Source organism: Caloenas nicobarica, chromosome 4 (genome assembly GCF_036013445.1).
Source record: "Caloenas nicobarica isolate bCalNic1 chromosome 4, bCalNic1.hap1, whole genome shotgun sequence".
Lineage (NCBI taxonomy): Eukaryota > Metazoa > Chordata > Aves > Columbiformes > Columbidae > Caloenas > Caloenas nicobarica.
In genome coordinates this window covers 47,728,916-47,749,904 of record NC_088248.1, presented here as the reverse complement: position 1 = coordinate 47,749,904, position 20,989 = coordinate 47,728,916, and the positions used below count along the sequence as shown (strand labels likewise).

The 20,989-nt window shown below is 40.4% G+C and overlaps 1 protein-coding gene across 1 annotated transcript; it reads left to right on the top strand.

Annotated features, from left to right (window-relative positions):
* On the top strand, positions 1-18,750 carry PDGFRL (platelet derived growth factor receptor like). The gene is made up of 6 exons (XM_065634286.1): positions 1-81; positions 6,717-7,011; positions 14,695-14,846; positions 16,282-16,575; positions 16,864-17,003; positions 18,021-18,750. Exons 1-6 carry the CDS (start codon positions 27-29, stop codon positions 18,207-18,209), a joined length of 1,125 nt encoding a protein of 374 aa, XP_065490358.1. The 5' UTR covers positions 1-26; the 3' UTR covers positions 18,210-18,750.
* Positions 18,751-20,989: the final 2,239 nt, after the last annotated feature.

Here is a 20,989-nt window from a genome sequence, read left to right as displayed (position 1 = left end):
AGCCCAGCGCCCCGGCCGCTCCCGCCATGCGGCTCTGGGTGCTTCTCAGCCTGCTGCTGCTGCAGGAATCGCTGCCGCACGGTGAGCCGCGACCCCCGCCGCCCTGTGCCCCGCCGGGTTCCCCCGCTTTGCGAGCCGCCTCGGGCTTTCCTCACGGCTGCGCCGCCTCCCCCGCCCTCAGCGCGGCCGCCGCTGCCCCGCGAAGCGGCAGCGGGTGCCCGCGGCCGCCCCCCGCCGCGGCAGCCGGGGGCAGGCGGGAGCCGTCGGGGGGGCGCGGTGGCGGGGCGCCCGTCGTGCTGGGCAGAGGCGGACGGGAGGCGGGTTGCTCTGCCGGTCCGCGGCCAGCGGGGCGCCGAGCCTGTCCGCCGGAGACCCGAAGAGTGGTGTCGGGTCCGTGCGGGGGTTTCGGGGAGAGGCGTGTGCGGCGGCCCCCGCCACTATCTCTCCTTAGGCTGGATGGTTAAGCCTGTGCTTGGATCTCCGTGCTGTGCCCCGAGGAGGGGTAGTGCTGGACGGGGTGCTCGGGTTTAAAAAAAAAAAAAAAAAAAAAAAAATTATCGAGCACGGCTGTTCGTTTGTAGAGAGGGCCAAACTTTACTTGTAATTCAGTTTCAGGTTGTGATGGAGCCTTGGTGGGAGAAGAGTCAAGTTTTTGACTGGGCACAGACATTCATAACCAGTCTTTGATTTATATGGGCTTTAAGCAAAAGAGGGACTATTTTCCTCTCACGTGAATAAATTTACTAAGTCTTCTTCAGAAGAAACAAAAAAATTCTGTTGTTTTCCACCACAGAAGGGCTTGGGGAACAAGGCCGGTGTAGCCCATGGAAGGGTTTGCAGAAACATGGGAGGCCGGCTCTGAGGTGCGCACTGAAAGGCAAAGACACAGCTACCACAAGCTGCCCAGGAGGTCATGAGGAAAAAGTTCATGTAAGAACATTAAAAATCCTTCACCCTCAGAGGTGTTAAGCACAGAAAAAAAATTGTCAGGGGAGGCTGTAAAGTCTCCAGTCTTTAGGATAGTTGGAGCTCAATCAGGCAAGGCTTTGAGCAACTGAACAGGGGCAGGAAGGGCCTTCCAGGAGCCCTTCCCATCCCAACTTGTGACTATAAGCAAAGGAATTGCACTCTGGACCACTGTGGTGTGGGAGAGGACATCTGTTGAAAGGTCTGGTCTGTGGGTGTACACTACCACATCAAGAAAAGTGTTTTCTATTTGAGAAATAGACAATAAAACCACAAAATCAGAAATTAGTTGTTACTTGGGCAAAAGATTTCCCAGGCCAACTTTTCTCTTAGTTTGTTTGCTTTATACCGAGGTTTGACTGAGTGCTTCGTACTAGGTCATCCAGAAGCTTAGCTATAGGAGAAAGTGACCTGGCATATTTAATGACAGTTCCTTGTCTAAAGCTAGTGGTACAAGTCCTAATGTAGACAGTGTGATTTCAAAATAGCCTTCCTAATTTAACTTGTATTAGTTTATGAACAGTGAAATATATCTCTGCAGAATGTCTGCATGAGTATTGATGTGTCTCCCTGTATTGTCTAATGAGTGTTTGGATGATTAACTTTTCATCTGAAGTACCACAAATAGAGATGTGTCCAACCTGTTTTGTTACGTTAGTTGTGATCACAAAGACTCTTCCCTCTCATCTGAGTCCTGGTGGTGAAGAATTATTCTTTATGGTAACCTCACACTTCTCTTTTTTTTTTTTTTTTTTTTAAGGAAGAATTCATCGTTGTTAATGAGGGTTTAAATGTCTATGCTTTTGCCAAGATGTAGCGTGGGGTCTGCCTCGTGGGATGGGTACATTTGGCAGACAGTGAACTGATTCAGTTCCCCTGTCCTTATGGGAGACCTTGCTCACTCTCTGCTTCTGAATTTTTCTAGATGGACACTTGAAGAAGATCAGGGACCTTCTTGAGTTATAACCTGTGCAGCTGTGAAACCAGAGGAATGTGCATGTAGATATAGGTGATGTCTCAAGTCAACTGGATGCTTTTTAGCATTATGTGACTAATACTTATGTGAGGATTGTTGTGTGTGTAACATCTGTGAGAATAAGGGACAAACAAACATTAACAGGATGAGACAAATACTGTGAACCACGAGTGAAAGTGCTGCATGGTGTATTTTTGTGATGTATCAAAGCATAGTCTCCTACTTTGGCATGTTGAGTTAGTAGGGACCCTGAATATACTGTTGGATGAACTGAGTACAGTGCATCTTAGAACTGCCATTAGGAGCTGATCAGAGGTGGAACGGAGGATTTTTCTCAATGGTTATTTTTCTACTAAGTTTTTTTTGTTTGGTTGGTTTTTTGTTGTTGTTTTTGTTTTTGTTTTTTTGTTTTTTTTTTTTTAAATAAGAAGTGCTATTGGTGCATTAAAACAATGAGAGCTCTGTGCATAAATCTAGTGAGGTGGTGAAGTATCCCAAACATGGCATATTCCTGTACTTGCATAAATGGACTAGTTGAGTTTGTTCTCTTCCCTGGGAAGGTCTTGCAGTTTGGATGAGGAAATGGGGAAATCGGTGTAGTGGGTTCTGTGTTCCTGGAGGGATTTGGTTGTGTGTCCTCTTTATCTTTGGGTGATAGATTACTGTACCAGTTAATTTAGTTATTGGACATACAGATACTTGATTCAGCCATGAGAGAAGGCGGGATTGCGAGGTGCAAAAGTGGTGCCATCAGTAGATACCTGGACAGACTTAGAGGGTGTGCTGGGGAGCAGCGTGGTCATGGCTTGCTTGGAAACTCACCTCTCAGGGAGGTGCAGCAGAGAGGTAAAACTGGGTTTTCTGTGTCGGAAGATAAAAGCTCCTCTGATGGTGTTGCCTGAAATGCCCCTGCTGTCACCTGCAGGGAGATACAAGGTCAGACAGAGTCCCAGTGTGTACCTGTCAGTGTGGCATAGGAGGGCAGTGTTCAGACTCGCTGGGAACTATGGAAACGTGGAACAGAGGGAGCTTGTACAGAGAGGAAAAACTTCATCTAGAGAAAATCAAAACCAGGTTTCTGGCACTTAAAATTGAAAAGCTTTCATAGGGAAGTCTTTAACGTTTTCTTAAAGGCAGAGTGTCAAGTGTGGGAGAGCACACGGCCTGGGAGGATGCAGTTCCTTGGGGTGAGGTTATAAGAACCGTGTGCCTTTGAACAAGTGTCAGGATTGAGGATGGCAGAACGTAGTGGAAATGGCAAAGAGCATTTTGAACAAATAGTCCTATTTCACTAGGGTTTGGGGAGTCAAGGGAAAAAGAAAAGGGTGGTTGAACCCAAGCTTGTGTGCTTCTACAGACAAATTTGGAAAGTACAACAGGGAACTGGAATGGCTGGTTTGAAATGGGGTTTGTCAGGCCTGTCAGTGGGACCTCATAATACAAGGGCACAAATTACATAGGAAAGATGGAATAGCCCAATCCAAGGGAGAAGTTGCAGTATGTGTTGAAGAAAGCTTTAGTGTCAAATCTGGTCACTGGTGGGTTTTATCAGTAAAAGTCACCAAGACTGAAGTACCAGCCATGCAGAGAACAACCAGCCTGGTTACTGACCGCCCAACAGGGTGGTGGGAATGACTGCTCTGTTAAGGGAAATCAGAGGGGCAGCGAGGACTGGATAGAAAAGCCAAAAGAAGAATTGCTTACCCTTACTTAGGCTGGATCGCACATATTGGGGTGTGACCCTGAGTGCAATTGTTGAGGTGCCACAAATGACGACTTCTTAGAGCCGCTACTCAGAGAACCCCCGAGAAAAGCTGCAGTTCTTGACTTGACCTGGAGCTGTGCTCGGGTAATTGGATTCAGATGTTACTTTAGAACAGCCAGACTGTAGTTTTAATATTCTTGCAGGAATAATGAAAGCCAAAGAAACGACTGGTGCATTTGATTTTGGAAAGAGGAATTATATAAGATGAGAAGGCTCATCTTATGAGCCTCATATATTTAACTTGTATGTGGGTTAAATATAAAAAACAGAATAAGGCAGACAAAAAGAGAAACAGCTTGCAAAAGGGATAAAACCAGCCATAAATCCTTTTCTTTTTCTGTTGTGCTGATGTAGGACAGGGAGAGATGGCTGCAAGCTTTGTAAGGCTGATAGGCACAGGGGATAAGAAAGAACACCTACAGAAAGTAAAACTTAAATTAAAAACTTAATTATTTGTGTACTCCCATATTTACTATGGAGGTGCTTAGGGAGGTTTTAATGGCAAATGGCGACATGATAAGCAAATCAGAAACTTTGAGTGCAGTGTCCTACTGAGCACTGTAATAGCATGTTCTGAGACAGAATCTTTATGGAGAGAATCATTAGAGAACATGTCGCATTGATATGCCAAAATAAATGGCTTTAGAGAAAATCAACAACATGAAGTGTTTAAGTGCCATGATTTGATGATATAGACCTAAGACTTAAAAGACATTTGAATGTGAAATTGCTAAAACCTTAACTCAGGTGTATAACGTATCACAGAACTACTCCTTTTGAGAGAAACAGAAATATACCAGTATTGTAAGATTTTTGAGGGAGGTACAGGCAGAAAGCAAGATCTATGTATTCTGTAAATTGAACTCATGAATAAATAGGCATGAATTACAGAAGAGTCAGTATGGTTTTGTATGGTTGCCTTTTTGTTGTTGTTTCCCACTCTCCCCTTCAGAAGTGTGTTTTGTTTTGTAGATCTGCTGAAGTTCTCTTAAGAACTTTATAATGCGGCATGGATGAGTTGGTGATGTACTTGGATTCCCAAAGGCTTTTGATAAGCCTGTTGTTAAAGACTCCATGGACACCAAGGTGCTGTGTGGCAAGGGAAGATCTCTCGTGGAGTAATAACTAATAGAAAACAAAGAGTAGGAATTACTTTTCAGTTTTTGCAATCTGGGCATAGAATCGTTTTTATCCAGTTGAATTTCACAGCGATCTTGTAAGGTGTGTTCTTCTCAGCATAATTTTAAATCTGCTGAAACAAAAGAAAACTGACAGTAAAGAGCTGCAGAAGGATCTCTCTGTTTTGAAAGACTAGGCAGTGAAAATAGGACTTGAAATTTTATGTTGGTAGATGCAAAGTAACACAAATTATTCTAACTTTGTATACACATTGATGCGTTTATACTTAGGAATTTCTAACCAATAATTCCTATTAAGGAAAGTGGTCTCTGAGTTACACTTGATTATTCTAGAGAAAGTCCGCTCCTAGTATTGCTTTATTGAAAAGCAACGAGCTACTTAGACAGGCAAGAAGATGCCACTAATAGGTACAACAGTGATCTGACCATATCTTGAACCTGGTATATAGTCTGCTTTTATCTTCTATCAATTAACCAAACATGATGTAACTAAGCTGTTGTTAGATGTGTGTACTTTACAAGGAGCTATTAAATAGAGTAGGACTCACTGGTCTGGAAAGGATATGTTTAAAGGACACTTAGGTTCTGTAAAAGTACAAGAGGCACAGAGAAAGTTGTGGCAGAAACAATGGATATTTATTCACTTAAATATTAGATGCTTCCTGGCTTTTGTATTATGTATAGTTTGTGTAGTTTTGAAAATTGGCCAGACGAATTGATGAGGGAAGAATGCACTCAATGCAATAAAACAGTGGTAACTGTGGTTCACTGATCCCTTGAGCTAAAGAATCTTGGAAGCCAGGACACCAGTATCAAAGGAGCAGAGATGGTTGCTGTGTTCCCTGCTTGACATCTGACACTGGGTGGTGTCAGTGCGAAGGTGTTGGCTTGGTAGACATTTGGCCTGACCCGCTGTAGCATTTCTAATGAAATTGAGGGAAAAAGTTCTCCTGCACCAACTGCTTGCCCCTGTGATATATGCACAGTGTCACTCACTCGGGTAATGTTCTAGGAGTAACTAGAAAAACCCTACTTCATTGTCTTCCATGGGAGGCAGCAACCACTTCTCTCAAATTCTCCCTTGTTATTATCATTCCCTCCTGTTCGCCAATTTTGCATGGCCAGTGGCATCACAGATGTGAAGAAAAACTGGAAGAACCATAAATATTTATTTCACTCTCCCTTCCAGAAACTATAAAATCTTACTCTCTTACCATTTGCCTCTGAATAAGGTTCTGTTTTCATCTGGACTGTCAAGATAAATGGCTGTTACAGAGAAGTGATGAATTAAATACTACTTTCAAGTGACTGAAGTCCTTTATATTTTGACCTTTATATTTTCACAGTAGTTACTGTAAAAGAAGAAAACGGCATCACTAACAGCATATTATAATTTCCACGAAGTTCCACACTTGCCAGTTTTTCTTTGTGTGTCTCTTACAGTGACATGGTGTGCGAAATTGATGGGTGTGTGACATCCTTGTGGAGGGGGAGAACGTGGGTAGCATTGCATACTAAATGGCAATACATGAGGTAGAAATGACAAAAGTAGCTTGAGACAGAAATGCTGTATTTCTTTCCCTTCCCATTTATAGAATTCTCATACCTTACATATTTGTCGGTTTATGTGAACTCTAAGTATAGAATTTTCACATGTTGAAAGCTCTCTTTTTTTTTTTCCTTTTTCACCAGGAAAATGGGTCATGCCATAGACTTCAAAAACTTATGAAATTAATTCTTATTCATTTTTATGTATCCTTTATAGGAAGAAGAAAACTTTAGTTATTCTCTGTGATAATAAGGACTTTTTTACAAAAAGGTTACATAACCTTTCTTCTAATCAGTAATGTTGCCTTCTTTATTTTCCTAGTTACTGGGCAGCCTGCTAAGAGTAAGCATCCAAAAGAACCTGGTGAAAACAAAATTAAGCCTGTTAACAAAAAAGTAAAACCCAAACCACCCAAAATGAAGGAGAGAGAATCTGCTGACTCTTCTTTGAAGTCCCAGTCCATACTGACACAGGTGATGGATAAAGGTCGTTTCCAGAAACTAGCTACCACTTTAAGCCTGCCTGCAGGACAAAGCATAGAACTGCGCTGCAAGGGGAATAACGTTACTTGGAACTATCCTTCATACTTAGACACCTTTAAAGACTCCAGACTCAGGTAAGCTATTTTTCTTTTTTTTTTTTTTTTTTTTTTGGGGGGGGGGGTGGGGCGGAAATCCAGAACGCTCTTTTTCCTACCATTTTCAATACCATTGTTTTTTGTTTGTTTACATTTTTACTTTCAAGATGTTGCATCTAGTGGTTTCTAATGTCAGCAAAAAAGGATGAGCATCTTCCATTTGTCACCAATTACTGCCCTGTGGAATAGTCTTGTAGCATATGAACTAGATTTCCTTCAGATGAGTCTAAAACAGAAGATGTGGTCCAGCGGGACACCCAGGGTGCTCCAGACACTAACAGGGAACCATATCACAGCTAGTCTGATGTAAAATTCTACCAACTGGTTAGTGTGGATGTCAAGTACTCACTACCAACTCTGTTGCTCTACAGAAACCTCCTGGTGGGCTGTACTGGTTGCTAATGTAATTACCACCTGACACACAAAGATTAATTTCCTGAAGAGGTTCAAACCCACATCTCTTAACTGGAAAAAAGCTACATCAACTGCCATGCTAAGGAGCGAGTAAGAGTAGTCTTTAGTTTTCCAGTCAAAGTTACATTTGTGTGCAAAAGGGAATTGCAGGGTTTGTGGTGTGGCTGAGGATAGTCACCTTGGGTTTAGGAAGGCATTTTCTTTCATCTAGTGACATCTTAAAGGAAATCGCATAAATAGTTGTTAGAGCAGGAAGAGTAACTGAGGACTCTCCCTTTCTGTACCCAACCACGTGCGTCCTGTTGCTCTAAACATCATTCTCCAAAAACCCATAATTTTTTTTTCTTGCCTTCCCAGTTTTTTTGGGAATAGTACACATAGCAAAATGTAGATTAAATGTAGTAATTTAGTTCTGCATTTGAAAGAGGAGGGGCACATGAGGAGCTTAAGGATATCTTCCACAGGCATTTTTTGCTATTAGTATAGTAGTGTCTGTTTTCACTGGTTATTTTATGGAGGTTTATGTTGTCTATGAAAGACAAGTAGTGAGGAGACTGTGGAGCACTGTGGATGATGCCCTAAGAAAAAGCTGTAAGTACCTTTTCTTGGATTGTTAGGTGACAGAAGCACAGAAGAATGAGCAAAGGTATCAACTCCTATTGCACTTTTGTCCCTAAATGAAATACAAGTGTGTACACTCTGTGTAAATAACTCAGATTATTTGAATCTTCGTGATCCATTTCAGTTATTTACAGGTATGATGCTACATTCAAATCACTCCCAGCTCATTAATTTTTCAGATGTATTCTTCACCTTCCTGCATCCCTTTTCAAAGAGGCGTGTTGAAGATCAGCAGTTGTGCACTGTGATCTCTAGCAAATCCTTCTGAAATTTGTGAGCCAGTTCTTCTCCAAGTGTTTATTTGCTTGTCCCGTGCCAGCTGAGGAGTTCAAGACTGCAGTGGTTGAATAAACCTCTGTAGCTAGTGCAGGGCCTCCTTCATAGTAAGTTACAGCAACAAGCCTATTTCTGCTGAGAACTTAGCGCGGCAACATCTCTTAAAAGATCTTGTGACCGATTTAAACAACTACTGCTTTTTCTTTTGCGAGAAATAATGTTTTATCTGGATTTATTCCAGTAGGTGGCGTTTATCAGCTGTAATGCAGACCTGGCCTTCCAGCAAACCAAAGCTGAACGTGCCAAGTAGTATCGACAGGGAGAGTCCGTCATTTGTCATTTTCAAGTGTATCTTATGTTTTGTGCATTTGCAAATAGGTTGCTGGCATGATTTGGTCCTGTAGACCTCCAGGTTCTGGTATCTGAGTATTAGCATCTAGCATTGAAGAAGGCAAGGCAAGTGTTGACAGTTTTTGGAGGGGAATCTGAACACTCTTTCATTGTTTGACTGTCTATTCCTCTCTTGCAAAATACTTTTCTAGTGATTCACATGGGACAAAACACAAGAATTTAAGGTAGTTTTTTGAAAAACAATATATGCGTTTCCTAATTGTGTAGCTTGGTATTTTGTAGTTTGAAGCAGCTTGGAATTCTGTTGCCTCAGCAATTCACCTTTCTAGTCTCACTCAAATTCACAGTATTTGTAATATTTTAACCATATAACAAAAGTTAATAACGTCACACAAAATAAATGCTGTAAAGCATTTTGTCTGGTTGGATATAACGTGCCTTAGTGTGGTGTGTTGTTTTGTTTTTTTTCTTTCAGAAGTATGTTAGGCTTAAATATAAGGGTCTATATTGAAATATGATGATCTTTGCTTTAGAACAATTGTTTTGAAATAAGTTATTGAAGCAGTAAGGCTGAGTTAGACTGACTCAACAATTTTAAATGTAAGCAGAAGATCCTATAATTAACTGGAAAAATTGAAAAAGTAGATTAGTAGCACACTTCGAAGTCACAGAATAGTAATAATTTATAGAGACATTGACCACGGAATCTTGTGCAGTTGTATTTTTGTCGCATTTTTAGCATGACTTTGGTAGTTATCTCAAGATCTTTGCTGTAGTGCTAATAGTTGCTTATGAAACAAAGTTTGCTTTACAGAATGTGAAATATGAAATTTATATTTCGTGGTTTTAGAAAGCTTTGATTGAATTTAACTGGAAATATCATAAAGATAGTGTGTTATTAGGTAGCTCAGTTGGTAGTGTTTCCAAGTAAACTGGCAGCAGAAAAGGTTATTAAAAATGTTATAATCTTTCAAGAGGAGCTTAGATCTTCCTCACAGCTTAGAAAAGACCATGCAGCAAGCACCAACTACAACAGGCAAATTTAAAAAAAAAATTATGAATATATTACACTAATTATTTTAAAACAAAAATGCTGAATATAGGGCAAGGGAGGGAAAATCAGAAAAATTATTAGCAAATAACCTACAGCAAAAACATGTTTAAGCATGTAGATATATATGTATATACATATATATACACATATACATATATATAGACATATATATACACATACATACTTTTTTATTTTGAGTGCTTAAAGACCAAGTAGAAGGTAATCTCTTCATTACCAGTTAGGGAGGTGCAGAGTGAAACCCAAGCTAATTAACTGGGCTGGGCTTTTTTACCTTGGATTTCCATGCTGGTCTTGCTGGAGCTGGGGCACTGGTGCCAAGCAGAGTTGATAGCAGCCACAGAGGGAAGAGTTGGGGTCTCAGGAGGTGATGGGAAGTGAAGAAGGAGGGGTTGCCAGGCCCGGAGGCACAATGGTGAAGATGCAATTGCTGGGGAATAATGGCTGCCATTCTTTTGTTCTTTTGTAGGTCCCTATAGCAATGGATGCTCAGGCATCCAATTCCTGTGGTTTTTTTCTTTAAATAATAGGAGGGATGTACAGATGCAGCGGGTCTGGGAATTTTAACAGCAAATAAGGTGTTTTGCATCTCCTGGGAAATGCGAACATCCTCTGACTCTAGCTGCTTCAACAGGAGGCTTTAAGCACCCTGGCGTCTGACAGAATTGCAGTTACAGGAGCCAGAAGAGACCTTAAGGTTCAGAGCAGTGAGGGCGTTTGTAGCTCGGTTGGTCAGAGGGTTTGTCAACATAAGAGGTCCAGGGCAGGAGCTGACACTGAAGTGCCTGCTCTCTGTGTTCGGTTTCCTGTCCGTTGTTCTGGGAGAAGAGGGTGTTTTGGTTTGCAACTAGTTAAATTTAGCATCCACACAATATATTTCCTATGGGGGGCTGCAAAAAGAAGTAAGGATAAAAGCCAGATGTTTTGTCTCCGTGCCATGCTTATCACATTTTCAGCTCGCCCATATGGTAAGGAGAATGCAGCAGCCTGGAGGACAGTGTGGATTTTCTAAGAAAGGAGAGATTATAATTCAAAAAGCCATTTCTGTAGTATTGGGGGCTGTGCTTTCTTTAAGTTAGTCTCTGGAGGTTTACTTTACAATCTGGTACATAAAATACTGTTGCTTGCTGTACTAGCAAGTCTGTTTTTACTAAGGCTGTAGCTGTTAACATACGCAAAAATTATCATGAGTGGAGGGAGAGATGCTGAATGAAAGCAGGAGGAGGACTCTTTGGTTTCTTGTTGGGTCAGAGGATAAATGCTCTTTCCACTATCCTAACTGGAGTAGATAACAGTGCACACTGAAATGATGTACTTTGCTTTAGAAACTGTAGCATGCAATGCAACTCTGGCGAGAAAGCTAGAATCATGGAAACTTGGTTCCTGAGTTAAGGACACACATCAGCTTGCTTCAGGACTAGCATAAGTGTGATGCTTTTTTGCCTTTTTCAGCATAAATACACCCTGCAGATAACTTTTTGTCTGCAAATTTTGCGTACTGGCTGAACTGGCCATAAATCTTGATGGTGTTAGCGGTCAAAGGTGGCTCTTGCACCTCCAGAACAAAAGGGCTGGAATGCCATTTCATAAGGCTGTGCATAACAAATCGATGACTGTAGGCTCACCCAGAAACTGGATCTACAACGCAAGCACATTTCCCCTTTTTTATGCTTTATAGCAAAAAGCTTCTCTAAATGGAGGCAGTCTGACTTGACATAGTCTCTGCTCTGCCTGACTTGAAGCATGGGTTTCTCACTCCTGAAGACCGGCTGTATTTATTACAGAACTTCATCTGATAGATAAACTCATGTGAAATGGAACTGCTCCAGTGGAAGAAGCCAGGGCAAAGAGCTGGATGTGCATCACATGCACATCTCTGTGTGCAGGGGGGTGTATGGACAGGACCACTCTCACGAGTGCTGAGGAAACCGTATGTTGTAGAGAGCAAAACCAAACTGCTTTACACGAATGCAGGCTCCTGCTCGCTTAGTGGGGCATTGGTTGTGCTCATGTGTGTAACTGGATTTCATTTTGTTCTGTGTGCTCAGAAGTCTGAAAGCTAGGGATTTTTTCTTGTGTTAAACAGTAGGATGTTATGCTGCTCTTCTAGTGAGCTCGTATTTGAGATAAGCTCTATTTTGTCACTATGAATGCAGCCGCTTGAGAGGAGTTTGCTAGGTGCTCTCTTTGTTTTTAGCTTCTAAACTCGTCATAGTTTTTCTGACAAAGATCTTTTCAACTTCGAATAACTAAAGCTTAATAAGATGAACGTATAGAATAAGATTTTGGAGTAGATTTCTAGTTTCTTTAAACAGGCTTGAAATGTTTGTATATACAACATTTTTATTTTGTGATATGTAGAGCACAGCAAATTTTGGGCTTCTGAGACAGATTTCCCAGAGTCTAAAACACTAATGAAATAAAAGTTATCCTGGAAATATTGGTCAGCTGTGGGATTTACCATTCATAATTTCCTTTATATGGCCTGTTTTGTCTGCTTAATACGGTCATGTCACAAGTTTCAACACTTTCACTCCTAGTTGCCAGGTTTTGTTAGTGCATGTCTGCGGATGACTACCTCTCTAGGCTATTTCCATTGATCACTGGATAGTTTGTTCTCAGTTAAGTAGAACACACTGTACAACAACTAATTAACTCTGACCTTATTTTTCTGTCTGTTGGGATTTTGAGTTATAGTTCAGTGTCTGCATTAATGGTTGGAAACAAAAATGTTCTGGCATAATGGTTTCTCTGTAATGTTGACATTTAGTACTGGATACATGCAAAACATTTTATGCTGATGTAGTCATGTAGCCTACGAAATGTGAACTGTGAAACTAAATAATACAGAGTAGGACATGTTTTGGACTTCTCTTCCTGTTGGGTGTGAAAAACAACAGGATCACTTGTGTGAATAGGAATCTCTCTAATCTTATCAAAAAGAACAAGATAATTTATAGTGTAAGGTAGTGTATATATTAAAAATGAAAATGCTACTACTCTGTAATTACGGGATTCCAAAAAGTGGAATCAGATGAGGTCATGTAGGACAAGTGCATTAGCGAGTAGGAAACATGATTTGCCTGTTTCCTCAGGCCGGCCTCAAAGCTGCTCCGCGGTGGATGAGTGGACTAGTGGTGTCTGAGGGCTTTGATAGAACAGGTAATTCTCAGTTAACCCTGTTTGGGTTCTGTGTTTGGTGTGGTTTTAATTTCTAAGCTACTGGCCTTGGCTGGAGGCTGAATATTGGGTTATGTGAACTCTTGCTGGTAGTAGTGCAACCTGCTAGCAGAACACCTAGGGAGTCAGAAATTTTGGGAAGTGCGTGTAAGCTGGAAGTAGCGGCCTCTCTAAGCAGCTCTTCTGCCTGCAACGGAGATGTAAGCAAAACAGCATTCAGAGCATACAGTACAGTCAGGCATGTCTATAGTAGCGCTGTTACACAGTGACAAGGTGTTTTATAGGATAAGAATTTCTTCAAAGCATGCTAATCCCAGAAATAAATGATTTGGTCAGTCATCTGCCTTGCAGAATAACTGCCACATTAATAAGAAAAAATAGGAGGATAATAAGTGTTCAGAGAACCAACAGTTGAATAAGAGTATGAGAGCTGTTCAGACTGCATGCGAGCTATGTCTTTGTCCAGACCCCATTTGGAACACAGAAAAGAAGTTTGTTGTCAAATGCCTGAAACTGGAAAAAGCTCTCTTGGCTTGGTTGCAACAGAAATGACCTTGTTTCTCAATGTTTTGCAAAGGAAAGCAGGAAAACTTCATGTTCTGGATGTGCTACCGTGTAAAGGCAGGCAGTTGAAAATAACATTTTTAAGGGTCAGAGCTGCAGTGCAGTTCATCAGTAGTGCTGCATGCAGCTGTCCTGACAGGGCTCCCCAAAACTGGTACTGTTGGACCATTGCTTTTGCAATCCATCAAAAGGCAACAGAGCAGACTGCCCCGCCATAACACCATCTGTCTGCAAGAAAGAGCCAGGAAAGCAAACCTTAAAATAGAAAAGGAACAAGATGAGAATGTAGCTGCTGGATTTCATAGATAGGACCTTTAACCCTTAGAAACATTGTCAGTATCTGCGTATGTATCTACACACTTATAAATATTTGCACATTTACAAATGTCAATCCACTGAGAAATGTATCTGGGAAATTCAGGAGAATGCGAAAAAAGCAAATCAAGTCTGAAATAATCTCACAAGCTGAAGTTACATGAGGACACTGTCAGTACACCTGCAGCAGTTCTCGGGGTCGTGTTCTGAAAGAGCCGAGGAGAGATGAGGAAAGTCCAGTGAGATGATACTAGTGAGGTGGCAGAGGAGCAGGCGACACAAAATGACTGACTGGCAGAACAAATCCAAGCTGAGAGAGAAGCTCTTTATGATGGTGTTTGAAGTAGAAACTTGGACCAGTATCTTAAAGATGGGAAAGCGCTCACAGTGAAAGCAGGCATAAATCAAACTCCTGCTATTTACTACTCCTGAATTATCTTTGTTCTATACTATTGAAGCAGTGCTACAGTTAATGGTATCAAAAAAAGGACTGAGGTGTGTGCAGGTTGACTTGAGCATGAAAATACAGGATATACATGGACAAACTGAGGCAAAACATAGATTAACATATTGTCTATAGCAGTCACAGCCCAGTTTCAAAATGGGGACTGAAAGGAATCCAAGAATGTACTGTACAAGACAAAAGCTTGCAAGTGCTCGTGTGTCATTGAAATCAATAAAACTACTCATGTGAGCAGGTCTTTGGAGCAAAAGGGGAGTTGCAACATAGCTCTGAAGGCAAAGGATGGGCCAGTTGCAGAGCAGGAATAAAAAAAAAAAACACAAACAAAAACACAGAAGTGAGGTGACAGAAATGTATGAGGAAATACATCTGTGCTTGTCTGTGCCTTTTGTTTTTCTTCTCCCAGTATAAAACAGCTTGACAGGTACAGTCAGCTGATCCTCGCAAACTCCACTGCAGCGGACACGGGTGAATACAGCTGCTGGCTTCAGCTGTGCAATGGTAACAAATGCAGGAAGGATGAGACTAAAACAGGTTCGACGTACATCTTTTTCACAGGTAATTAACTCAAAGAGAATTACTAATGGAAACTTACTTGCTAGTAAGACAGGAGTAGAGCTACATTAGAGATTTCACTGTGAAGCTTTTTCTTCCACAATTTTCATCTTTTTTAGTGGATGTTAAGCAAGACAGTGCTGGTGCACAGAAAAACTTGTTTAGTGTGATTTATGAGTCTGTTCTCCCTATAGATTATGCTAAATGTGTATGCAAAACAATGCATAATGCAAAACAAATAGCTTTGAAAATACTAACACATGTTCTGATGATCTTCTATAAAATCAATTTTAAAAAAAATTTGAAAACGTGTCTGGATAAATAAATCTGTGCAGGAGATTCATTTTATCATGGTATTCAGATGACCACATGGACTCTTCCTCCAATTACATGCACTGACTTAAAAATTTGACCTCGTTGATCTTGGTAAGGCCACAATTTCTTGCAAGAGTCTGTACAGCATGTTGAGAGGCAAAACACTCTGAAGTACATGTGTTGGCCCACAGAGCTTAAGGCTGACTGTAGCCCTGACACTGCATGGACAGGGTCACGGTAGGGAACCAAGCACGGTTTACTGCAACTTGGTACGACAAGAGCTGAAATCAAGTGGTTAATTTGTTCTTATCACAGAAAACATCCTGAATGGTAAAACAACCTTTGCTGCCCAGTTAGAGCTAAAGCATTCTTGACCAGCAAATATTTCAGTACAAAATGCTAAGATGGGATTGTTTGTGATATGTCTTGGAGCTAACTGAGGCTATGGGACTGTGCAGAAGCCATTTAAGAGAAGTGCTTAATGTTCTGAAGATACATTCTTTTAGAAAGACTGGAATAAACTTTTCAGCCAAGTTATATAATAAATGCTCATCTTAGAGGAATTTCAGCTTTGTATTTCTAAGCAGCATGCCAAATATGGAAATACTCTTTAACTGTCATTCTAAAAGCACTAAATATTTCAGTTACTTAGAGCAGTAAATCAAATATTTTGCCTAAAATCATATCTATAAAAAGGCTGTAGCTCCAAAAAGTATTTCTTTCTAGGAGTGCTTATCTTACCAGTGGTGGTGGAGTTTTTATGTGCATTATGAACAAATGAACAGAATTAGGTCCAGATGAGTTTTTGGAAACTTGCTGTAAAGGAATTCCAAAGATTTTTTTTTTTTAAGATGAAAAAAAATCTTATTACAATGAAGAGCACTGTTTTTCTTTTTGATTTAATGTTTTTAATGCAAGCTGTGTAAATAGATTAAATAGATACTCACAGGTTAGAAAGGTTTGTTGCGTATTTTTTTTATGTGTGTGCATATTTAAAGCAAAAAGCTTTGGGTTAATTTTTAATGTTGCTCTTAGCTGTCTTCTCTTGTCATATGTACATTCTGCTCTTTCTGTTAAACCAAGATGTAAATATTATTCTAACTATATCAACCCTTCTGTGCAGATAAAGAGGAACTTTTTGTACCTACTCCCAGTTATTTTGAGATTGTCTACCTGAACCCAGATAAACCTGCAGTCATCCCATGCCGTGTTACTACTCCTTCCGCAAAAGTAACTCTACACAGGGAATTTCCTGCAGAAGAAATTGAAACAGATGGAACTGATATTATTTATGATGCAAAGAAGGGTTTTGTCTATCTGCACCCTACTTCTGATCACAAAGGTATTGTCTACTGCAAAGCAGAGTCACAGGGAGCACCTCAGATTTCCATCAAGTATCACCTACTGTATGTGGAAGGTAAGGTGCAGTTTTCTATATGTTTACACTGACTCTTGTTTCTTCTGCCGACATTGTTTAGAAAACTATTTTAAAGAAGTAAAATAGGTAGTGTAATCATAGTTTTAAAACCTTGATCAAAAGTATATGTGATAAAACTTTGTAGGTTTAAATTCCAGCAGTTTCCCAGTGTAGAGGGGAAAGTTGCAGGTGTACATCACTTACCTGTTGCACTAAGCAAACTGAGGCAAAAATTGATGTATAAGTTTTATGAGTGTATTTTAACTGTAGAAACTGATTTTCTGTCAGTTCCCAAGGGCCCGCCCTCAACCACAATTGCAGCGTCACCCAACAGAGCAGAAGTTGGTGACAGCGTTCAGGTGATCTGCACCGTCCTTGGGGAACCAGACGTAGATGTGAACTTCAGGTGGCAGTACCCAGGGCAGGAGGTAAGAGATGTGTGCCCTGGCGGAACGGTTTGTTCTTGATGAAGGTGATGCTTCGGATGCCAGTCAGTGTCTAGATTTGGAGTAAAGATTCTTTCAGACTGTGATGTCTGCCTCTTGCTACCTGAGGTGTGCTGGCAGGAGGAGGCAGCACATCCCTTTTGAAGTTCAGCCCATCTTTCCCTGAGAGCCTCGAAGTATCATGGGAATGAACCTGGAGAGCTCTACCCATGTTAGCAAAAATCAAGCTCAGCAAAGCTCACTCTTCCCTCAGGTTTCTGTTCCAGAGATGGGAGTGTGACCTGATGAAAGAGTCCATCAGAGAATTCTCTTACAGAAGAGGGGGGAAAAAAAAAGCTCATTATAACAGCAACAAAATCTAAAAAGTGTCTTTCTTAAGCATCCTTGTTTGTATTTTTGGCTTTGAAGTTACATACACATTTTGGAAAGCACAATGTGAGGATTAATTTAGAAGCATTTGTGAATCGTTGCTGTTTGCTTGTATCTTGTCTAACGCAGTGTCTCTGAAACTAAAGGAATTGGTTCACAGCGCACAATTTAAAGCTATTCTCTGTGCTAAAAAAAGAATGAGGTAAAGCTCAGTCAACTAACTCATGCCACTGCTGCCTTCTTCTTTGAGACTTGCTGAAAGCCCTACACATTGAGCCTGACCTCTCCCCTAAGATACCTCACCTGTGTGATCAAGTACCCAAATGCAACAGTTTATTGCTGTACCCTAGGTAGAACTTTGGCTGCCCATCACTAATCTAAATAGACACAGTAGAGAGGAAGAGCCATTATATTATCCTTATTTGGCATAACTTATTGGTACATCAATATTTAATGCAGGAATATTGCTGCAACTGCCAGACACCTTCAGTCAGATGCAGCTCCTACTCTCTGACCTCTTGCTTTGGGGTTTGATAAGGTAGTGTCACTACATACACTTTGCAGAATCACGTTTTCTTATATGGGTGTTTTGTCGTTGATCTCCTTTTTTTTCCTGTTTTTTTTAAACAGTCTGAGAGGCCTGTGATTGTCCAAAACTTCTGGAGACTGATAAACAGAGGAAGTGGACACACCACAAGAATCTCAGAGAGTGTTCTTGTTGTTGAAGATTTTGAAGCCAGAGATGCTGGAAACTACATTTGTATAGCTCAGAACCTCCAAGGAGAAACAACAGTAGCTGCTAAAGTTGGACTAAATTAACAGGAAAGGCTTCTGGACATAGAATGAACTGTATGGTATTTGGCATTATATCCATTTAGTTTCTTTAATAATGTTTAAATGATGCTTTCTCTATCTCTTTTCATATGTTAATGCATTCCATAGTCACTAGCTTTACAGGCCAAAACAAAGTTCTGTCTTGCCAGCAGTAGTCAGTTGTGAGTTAATAAAATTACAATGAAGCATTAACGTTTAAGCCTGAACATGCATAGGGCTTATTATATATAGGAATAGGTGCTCTTGGGCTTTCCTTTGCATATGGTCTCTTTCCTCAAACTCTTTCATGAGGTTAACCTGCTGTATGGTTTGTGCCTTTTTTATATATGTGAGAACTGAGAGGATATTAAATATCCTCAAAACCCCACCAAGCAGGTGTAACTCTTCTGGTGCTGTGCAGTTTTAAAGTTTAGAGTACCGTACATGTTTAAAACAAAGCCACACACACATGCGTGCCCCCCCACCCCCCAAAACCTTGTTACAGAATTAGCCAACAGCAAATGCTTATTTTGCAAGAATAATTAAATTTCTGAACATTATGGAAACATAAGTGTGTATGTGTGCATATATGTGTATGTGTGTTCATTTCATATACATAGAAAGATGTAAACACACAAATTACATTCTCACTCCTGGGGAAGATTAATACTAACTATATATTACAGTGCTAAAGAGTATTTCCAGAAATTTATATGGATATGTTGGATTTTCCTTATGTTGTTGTATTCTTCCAACCTTATAATATGTAGCTTACTTAGAGTTCACTTCTCAATAGATATATAGGTATTATGTTTACGAAATTATGTAGCAAAGTGTTTGCTAGGGTAAAACTTGAATTTATTTACACAGTATCATTTACAGAAGAAAAAAATGTAACCTTATTCTAATGTTCGATTATACTGCAGAATCTTTTCTCAGGTTAATTACAAGTTCAACTTAGTTACCAGTACAAGGAAAAGAGACTTTCCAGATAAAAGGTAAGAACTTGCTAACAATGTTGTTGGGCATTTTGGCAATATTTTTTCTTCCTAGGCTGAAGCACAGAATCCTTGTAAGCTAGAAATGCCAACACAAATCAGCTCCATGGTATAACTGTGTGCCAAAAAAAGGCTTAATGTAAGCCGGTTTATTTACAAGGCACAAGCTTACGAGGAACCAAGGCGGGAACTGGTCCCTTGCTTGCTCACTGCAGTGTGGCTAAGCCCGCACTAGACCAGAATTCCTAAAGGTTTCTTCTGGTGAGGGCTTGAAGTAAAAGCCCTTTGCTCCAGCAGATTCAAACCCTTGAGCAGATGTGTACAGTACTGTTTGGAGTAGTGGTGTCTAGTAAGTACTAATGTAAAAATGGCAGCTTCTCAGTAATTTCATTAACCTGGTTATTAGTGTAGGTAACAAAAACATTAAAGAAGTTTGCTGAAAGTGTTTTCTTCAGCTTGCAGGAACCTAAAGTAATGTAACCACTGTGATAAATATCCACGGTAAAGACTGAAATGGCTCTGTGCATGTCTTGTGAAAAGACTTCACAGAAAATGCTCCCCAGGCACCTGTAATATCGTTAGCCTCTGGAAACAAGGTAGCTACAAAATAACACCGTAAATATATTGTACCAAGCAATAAGACTAACTTTGAAGGCATAATATTACTATTAAAAGCTATCAAAAGTGTTACACTGTTACCCAAATGACTAAATAGGTGTTACAAACTCTCATGGTAATACCTAAAAGAGGTCTTTTTTTATAGCCATGACTTCAGTCTGACTGAAGTAACTTTAACAAGGCCTGAGCTTCTGCATGAGGATATGCAATGTGTTTGTTCCTTTTTAGTATTTTCATTTATCAGAACTATGTATTTCCCTTTGAACGACAGCAGCAGTGCCCACTTTTAAGGTTCAGCCTTTAATTTGGGAGTCCATTTCCTTTAAAATATCAAGCAAGTGGGAGATCGTGTCACCTGTTCAGACTTGTTCAGCAGCCCAGGAGTTGATGGGGTAGCATCACTTCCTTGATGACAACTTGGCAGAAGAGGAAAAGATGAAGTAAATCCATTGCTGCATCATTGCTGGAGTAGTGTCCATCAGGTGTAATGGTTATGTCTACTGATCACATGCAGTTCTTGAGACTGATGATAACTACAGAAACAGTGCCTTTAAGGAAGAATTTTTAGTGGCTTGTTTTGGTTTTTTTCCCTGCAAACATCAAAATAATTCTCATCATTGTACACTATAATTATTTGACTATATATTTTACATAGTTCTTATTTTACTAAAAGCCTCCTGGGCAGGCACGATTGCTTTTACATTGATGTAATTACACATTTCCACATAAATCAGTGACACAGGGTAAGGGAATGAAACCTGGGAAACGAGATTTAGAGTGATTTGTCAAAATCATCTGTCTAAATCTGCCAGTATTATTTCTATTTCCATACCTCAGTCACCACTCTGCTAAGGCAAGGCAGCAGCAATGGACACAAGGTATTTTGTTCATGACTATTCCAAGTTGCTGCTGACCTTTATAACTCCAGCTCAGCCCTCAATAATTTCCTGACAGTCAGGCAATGACAGTTTTAAAGACTGAGTGGTTACTTACGGTCTAGAAGGAATTTCCTGCCTGAATTGCATGATACCAGTTTACATACAAGTGTCTTTGGTGTTTGTAATGAGAAACTTCAAGTCTTCAGTTAGCATAAGGAAATGATTCACCTCAAATTTTACAGCAACTACTAAAAAATCTTTAGAGAAAAGTATTGAAGGGAGGGGAACCATG